At 32.2% G+C, this 7289-nt stretch overlaps 1 protein-coding gene across 1 annotated transcript; it reads right to left on the bottom strand.

Annotated features, from left to right (window-relative positions):
• Positions 1–1644: 1644 nt before the first annotated feature.
• Positions 1645–7029, bottom strand: LOC109861105 (serine/threonine-protein kinase RIO1-like). Its single transcript, XM_020440623.1, has 5 exons — positions 6846–7029; positions 4764–5770; positions 3427–3626; positions 3041–3340; positions 1645–2133 (listed from the first exon to the last, which is right to left on the bottom strand). Exons 1-5 carry the CDS (start codon positions 6899–6901, stop codon positions 2029–2031), a joined length of 1668 nt encoding a protein of 555 aa, XP_020296212.1. The 5' UTR covers positions 6902–7029; the 3' UTR covers positions 1645–2028.
• Positions 7030–7289: the final 260 nt, after the last annotated feature.

Genomic DNA, 7289 nt, shown 5'->3' on the forward strand with positions numbered 1-7289 from the left:
TACTACACTTTCAAGAAGAACAGCGTGTAATGACGTAACTCAACGTCACTTCCGGCAAGAAAAACGCTAAAGTGTATGCAAGAAAAACAGACCTAATGTAGACAGAATGGCGTATGAATTAGCTTAAACGGTCCACTGACAAACGGAGACTACGACGTTGTACTAATCGATTTGGACGAAATTTATAGGATTAATAGATGACTATGTGGAGTATTGCAGAGTAAAATACTAAGACGCACTACTCAATTATTTGCGAGAAAATCGAATTTGAAAATTTCGAGTTACTTTATAAAGATATTAAATAGATCGTTTAATCAAGGAGTGCGTAGCGTAGCGATAGCGTACTAAGTTAGTAGTGTCGACGCTGCTGGTTCGAGTCTGGATATACTTTTTCTTCCAAAATTTTATTACAGTATAATTTAAATGTAAGTAATACGTTTTTTTTATTTATTGCATGTATAAAGTGAATTGTTTTGCATAAAAAATTCGTGATTTAAAACATATGATAAAAATAAATAGATTATTACTAATTACTAATTGTGTTTTTAAAAAGCGGATAAATAATTATACGCAACATGTTTTATTTATTGAAACTAGATGGAACAATACATAATGCAGGATGATATTTGTCATAAAAACAAGTGAAACAATAATTTTTACGACAGTGTGCACATCGTATGAACGCTGCATTTTTACATTCACATGATTTCTTTAAAATATCTATAGGAAGACATACTTCGTTGACATTCATAAATATCTCTCTCTCGTTTGTTAATTTAAAAGCAAACCATGCATATTGTACCATATTTCAAAAACTCGGGGCGGACATTTATGAATGTCAACAAAGTATGTTTTTCTATAAATATTTTAAAAAAACCATGTGAATGTATAAAAATGCAGCGTTCATACGATATGCACACTGTCGTGAAAATTGTTTTACTTGTTTTTATGACAAATATCATGCATTATGTATTGTCCCATCTAGTTCTAATAAATAAAACATGTTGCATATATTTTTACATGCTGCGTACAATGATTTATCCGCTTTTTATGTGAACACAATCATTAGGTAGTAATAATCTATTTATTTTTAAAACCGTATTTTTTGAATCACAGAATTTTTATGCAAAACAATGCACTTTTATAACATGCAATAAATAAAGAAAACCGTTACTTACATTTAGAATAAACAATTACATTTAGATTATATTATATAATTTTGAGAAGAAAAAAAAAAGTACATCGAGACTCGAACCAGCAGCGTCGATACTACTAACCTAGTACCTAGTACCATACCACTACGCTATACGCTCTTCGATTAAACGATCTATTTAATATTCTTATAAAGTAACTCGAAATTTTCAAATTCAATTTTCTCGCGAATGCTTGAGTAGTGCGTCTTATTACTTTACCCTTCAATACTCCACATAGTCATCTATCGATCCTAAATTTCGTCCAAATCGATTGGTACAACGTCGTAGTCTCCCCTTGTGAGCCACAACAGCACCAAACCAAACCTGTACAGCTAAAGTCGTGTGACAGTGTTTTCTAGCTATTATGTAAGTCTACCTATCGTACATTTTATTTCACATCATTTTCTATCATTTTATTTGATTTTTCTTATATCAATTTATTTTATTTCATTTAATTTCGACACTTTTTTATTCTCACTAACTCATTCAAAAACTTTTTAACATCTTTTGTAAAAAAAACTTTCCGTAACTTCAGCACATGTCACTTGACTTTGACTAAGAATCTGTTTTTATCTCAAATCTGCGATTTCGAATCTTGTAATTATTATTAAGTTCATATAACTCTTTATACATTATGAATAATTCCGTCACATTTGTAATTTACGTTTTGTAGATTTCTATTTATTACATTGAGAAAGACCACATCCATTGGTCGAAACGTTTGTGATAACTAAACAATAAAAAAACTTTTTTCAATACACTTGACACCAGTGTTCTGGCTCCAGAAGGCCTACATCTTCCTTTTTGCTTTACTAATATTTAGTTGTGCAAATTGTTATTTTTTCTCTTTCGACGTTTTTACTTTGCGTTTCTTTATGTGCTTTTTTATTTTGGTCTTCCGGTTTTCAGCTTGCTGTTTTTTGACTGTCTTTTTACGTATCTAAAATTTTTAAATAAAGTAAATTTTAAAATAACAAAATATAAATTTATATATATAAAGTAACATTACAGTTGACAATTTATAAAAAAATATCAAGATACTTGTTATGAATTTTTCTGAATCTATTCTAATAAAAGTTTTCCGCGTTTTTTGTTGTCACAATAAAATAATAATAAAAAAGCGAACTTATTTTAATCGTAATCTATTCTACAAAAAAGGACATAATAACTACTTTATCCGCTTATTCTATTAACGGATCAGTGCCTATTTTGATACATAATCTTGCATCTTTTATATATATATATATATATATATATATATATAAGATATGCATATCTTACATGTATATACAGAGTGTTTCAGACCATCCATATACACCCCATTTTAAAATGAGGGAAGTGGTTACTACCTTGAAGGTCGCACGGTCGATCTATATTCACCTCGAAGATATGTAAATCCGACCGTGCGACCTCTACGCGGTACATCTTGGGTAATTCTACCTAACGCCGGCGGTACTTAAATTTTGAAGTCTCATAACTCAGGAAGATCTCAACTAAAAAGGGTATGTAACCGGTGTTTTGAAAATGCCTTGACGTCAGCCACAAGAATAAGAAATAAAAAGGATTCCCATTTAAAAAATTCACGTCGACCTTGACATGACCTTCACGACGCCATTCAAGGTCAATCGCAAATGCCAATGTAATGCATTACTTGATCACCAACAACTTTTGTCTGAAACATTTTTTTAAATAACCACTTTCCTCATTTTTAAATGGAATGTGTGGATGGTCTGAAACACCCTACGCGTGTGTGTGTGTGTGTAAATTTTTTTGTACATATTTGTCTACATAAAGATTCGTAAGTTGTATGTGGTAAATGTTACAGAACAACTCTGCTAATTTCTTACTTTTTTGCTTTCAGGACTTTCATTTCGAGGCCTAGCTGAATTTATAAATTTACTTTTAATGTCATCCATGATTTCTATTTCACTGTCATATTCGCTATTAGAAATATCGCTACTTTCAGAAGAGCAACAAATATCACTTTGTTCTTTTATATTTTTGTTATGTGCTTTGTATTTATTAGCAAGAATCTCAGGTGTTTCTGCAGGTTTAGATAAATCTGCTTTTAAGCCAATTAATGTCTTGTAAATCAAATCCTCTTTTCCAGATTTTGCAAGATTTATATCACGTTCCACATTAATTACCTACAAAAAATCAAGTAGAAGAAAGTCTTGTAGTTTTAACAAATTTTTTTCACTTATTCCATATACACTTTTATAAGTGATAATACTTGAGTTAATCTTTGAGGAATATAAGAGTGCTTAAAAACTGCCTCTTCCACTTGTTGCTGAAGATTATTTTCCACATTTGTTCCTTGAATATACACATCCAAATATTCATCCATATTGTTATCATTTATAGTAGGATCCGTTATAAAATTAAATAGTCCTTGAAGTGACATAGCATCTACATTGTGTTTTTTGAAAAATGCTGGAAAAAAATACATATATACGTGAGTAGGATCCGTTATAAAATTAAATAGTCCTTGAAGTAGCATAGCATCTACATTGTTTTTTGAAAAATACTGGAAAAAATATATATATATATATATAGTGTCCAACACAATTACTTTAACATCTCTCGCAGGCAGGTAGAAAGAGTAAAAGTCGAAAAGTCCTATACCATTTAGCGAGATTCGCAATAGTTACCGAGATCTTAATTAACAAAGATCCGCGAATAAGCATGCATCGGGCTGTCTTACGCGCATAAGACAGCCCAGCGCGCTTCGCGCGGTTACTTTTTATTATGTATATGTTATAGTATATGCTGTTATATTGCTACAGGTAGCAATGTATGGGAGGAGCTAATATAACAGCATATACTATAACATATACATAATAAAAAGTAACCGCGCGAAGCGCGCTGGGCTGTCTTATGCGCGTAAGACAGCCCGATGCATGCTTATTCGCGGATCTTTGTTAATTAAGATCTCGGTAACTATTGCGAATCTCGCAAAATGATATAGGACTTTTCGACTCAGTTTTACTCCTGCTGACAAGAGATGTTACACCAATTGTCGAATATCTTGTGTATATATATATACAGGGTGTCCCAGAATTGGTTTAACATCTCTCGTAGACAGGTACAAGGAATAAAACTGAGGTGAAAAGTCCTATACCATTTTGCTAGATTCGCAATAGTTACCGAGATTTTAATTAACAAAAATCCGCGAATAAGCGTGCATCGGGCTGTCTTACGCGCGTAGGACAGCCCGGCGCGCTTCACACAATTACATTTTAATATGTATATGTTATAGTATATGCTGTTATATTAGTTCCTCCTATATGTCGCTATGGGTAACACCGTTAGCGCGCGAAGCGCGGCGGGCAGTTTTACGCGCGTAAGACAGCCCGATGCATGCTTATTCGCGGATCTTTGTTAATTAAAATCTCAGTAACTATTGCNAATCTAGCAAAATNGTATAGGACTTTTCACCTCAGTTTTATTCCTTCTATCTGCCTACGAGAGATGTTAAACCAATTCTGGGACACCCTGTATATGAATGTATGTATGCGTGCACTTATTTATATTTTGTAAGTAATATTGTTAAAATATTGTATTACGTACACGTAATATTACTACAATCGTTCCTGAGAAATTCTATCGCATTACAGTGGTCACGATCTACAGCCTGTGAAACGTCGATGACTACAATTGACCCATTGTGATATAACATGTTATATTCACTCAAATCAGCGTGAACAAGTCTACATTTATTATACATTTTCCACATTATTTCAATACATTCCCTATATAATATTCTTGATTTCGAATCTGTAAGTACTGCATCTTTAAGTTTAGGTGCTGGCCAACCATTTGAACCCAAAAATTCCATCAGTAATAGGTGTCCTCCACATAAAATTGGTTGCGGTGCCCTGATACCACCTTGTTTCAAACGTTTTAAATTTGAAAATTCCTTTTCTGCCCAGATTTTTACCATTTTTCTTGGATTGCGCAATGAATATACATGTTCAAAACGGTACTCCCCTTTGATATACTTTTCTCGATTTTTGAACTGCAAAATAGAAGTTCTATATATTTTGATAGCGATCTCATCATTTCTTTTGGATTTTGCATAATACACATTGGCTTCTTTTCCAGTAGAGATACAACCATTTATTTCTGCTAATATTCCTCTCTCAAACAGCTTATGCAATTTCTTTTTAATACGGGAATCTAACACATTTTCAGCTGTTGCATGATCACTTTTGTCTTTCATCCTTATGCGATCCCTATCAACACGTCTGTCATTTTCAATCAGTAAATTTGTTACATGGCCTGGTAACGATGGACCTCCATATTTTTCTAAATTAATCTTACTTTCATATCGAGTTAACAATTTATGCTTTGGTTGATAATTTGTTACTTTAGTCGATATATTTTGGATGTTGGGCCTCTGCAATGTTTTCTTTATAATATTTTGTAATATATTGTCTTCATTCAAATCATCACCATTATAATAATAATCGTCGCTGTTTTCACTATCAATATCCTCTTTTGTAATATGCATATTTTCTATTTTTTTCCTTACTTGCTCAGTTGATTGTAAAACTTTTCTTTGTAATGTATTTATCCTAAGCACATAAAAAATCTTATTTAAATGTAAAAAATAAGATAAAAAAATAAATATATTAAGATTAGCTTCTTCAATTCCAATCTTGATAAAATTATGCTCATTCAACATGTGTGTATACGAGATGAACAAATCCGACGGAAAAACTATATCTACTCTGAAAAATGAACTAAAGAAACGTTAAAATTGCTGCCTTTGAAGGTTAGAAAATCTGTTACTTCGACAGAATGTAACAACATATTCAATGGTCACAAGAGAGATTTTATACACAAGATTTAATTTATACTACGCTTTTCGGGCCGCTTGATGCTTTCTATCGATCATCCAAATTTTATTTTTGTTTATGTGTGTAAGCACAATATATTTCACTTTTTTCCACTTAAATCTACTTTTTAAGCTCATCAAAATAATAGAAAAATTCAGTAGGCTTTGTCCTTTTATGCTCTTTCACATAAACAAAACTAACAAATTTTGGGAAGTTAAAAGTATCAAGGGAGAAAGTAGAAAGATAAAAGTTTCAATGTAAAACTTCACTTTGCGTGGAACCTCGAAAATCTATGCGGAACTGTACATTTGTAAGCTTCGTTTGATGTTTGTTAAAACAGTTTTACATCTTATATAGTATGTATCTACTATGTACTACATTTCAAATATAAGAATGTTATTCTTGTGAATTATATACCAAGCATGCACATGTTCCACAGCTTATGTCGTTAGATTTCTGTTGTATACAGATTTCCTAACCCTGAATTTTAATATAACGGCACTTTAACTTGCTTTACGGAACAAATACGCACGTTTTTCTGCCAAATTTGTTCGTTCTGCAAATATATCTCAAATGAACATTTCATCAAGATGAGGCTGAGAGATCTAATCAAAACTATAATAATCAATAATCAAAACTATAATAGTTAAAGATATTAGTTATATAACTGATACAGTTATATAAAACTAGTACACAAAATATATTTATAAATATTACGTAAATTCACCTAAAAATTCAACTTAACTTGATTTTTATAAATTATTACAGTAATTGTTTATATATTTATTTAGAGTTAGTACGTGCAACTTACACATATTTACTTTCTTCAGCGTCACTAAATTGACCTTCTTCGAATATTTCTGACATAATGTATATTTTTCCTTATCTAAAATAACAACTTTTTCTCTTTTTTTCACAAAATTTGCTTTAATATATGTATTTACGAATATAACAGAGAGAAGGTTTGGTTCAGCTTGGTTGGTTTGGAGCATATATGTAATACCAGTGTGCCCAGTTTTGACTCTCTTACAGCACGCTGCAGCAAGCGGAGGGGATACGCACACAGGCAAGCAGCCGTGTACGTGTGCGCTCGACGCTTCGGCCGGCTTCGGGCGGTAGAAGAGAACAGAGATATGTCTACTGTCTCTTTCTTTCAACATAGGCATAGCGTACGCGGCTAAGCCTCGCGCTAGCAGCTGTATATCAGTTTTCGGCGTTTGCTCTTGTTCTTGCACGTATTACTTACAGAAACATT

Source organism: Pseudomyrmex gracilis, unplaced genomic scaffold (genome assembly GCF_002006095.1).
Source record: "Pseudomyrmex gracilis isolate BER0280 unplaced genomic scaffold, ASM200609v1 scaffold_579, whole genome shotgun sequence".
NCBI classification, from domain to species: domain Eukaryota; kingdom Metazoa; phylum Arthropoda; class Insecta; order Hymenoptera; family Formicidae; genus Pseudomyrmex; species Pseudomyrmex gracilis.

What these genes read in the sequence shown, in the direction of transcription:
- LOC109861105 (XM_020440623.1), bottom strand. Translation starts at nt 6,901, where the DNA reads ATGTCAGAAATATTCGAAGAAGGTCAATTTAGTGACGCTGAAGAAAGT. An exon ending in GCTGAAGAAAGTAAATATGT is followed by an intron (nt 5,771 to 6,845) that starts GTAAGTTGCACG and finishes TTATGTGCTTAG; the next exon opens with GATAAATACATTACAAAGAA. An exon ending in TTCCTCAAAGATTAACTCAA is followed by an intron (nt 3,341 to 3,426) that starts GTATTATCACTT and finishes GATTTTTTGTAG; the next exon opens with GTAATTAATGTGGAACGTGA.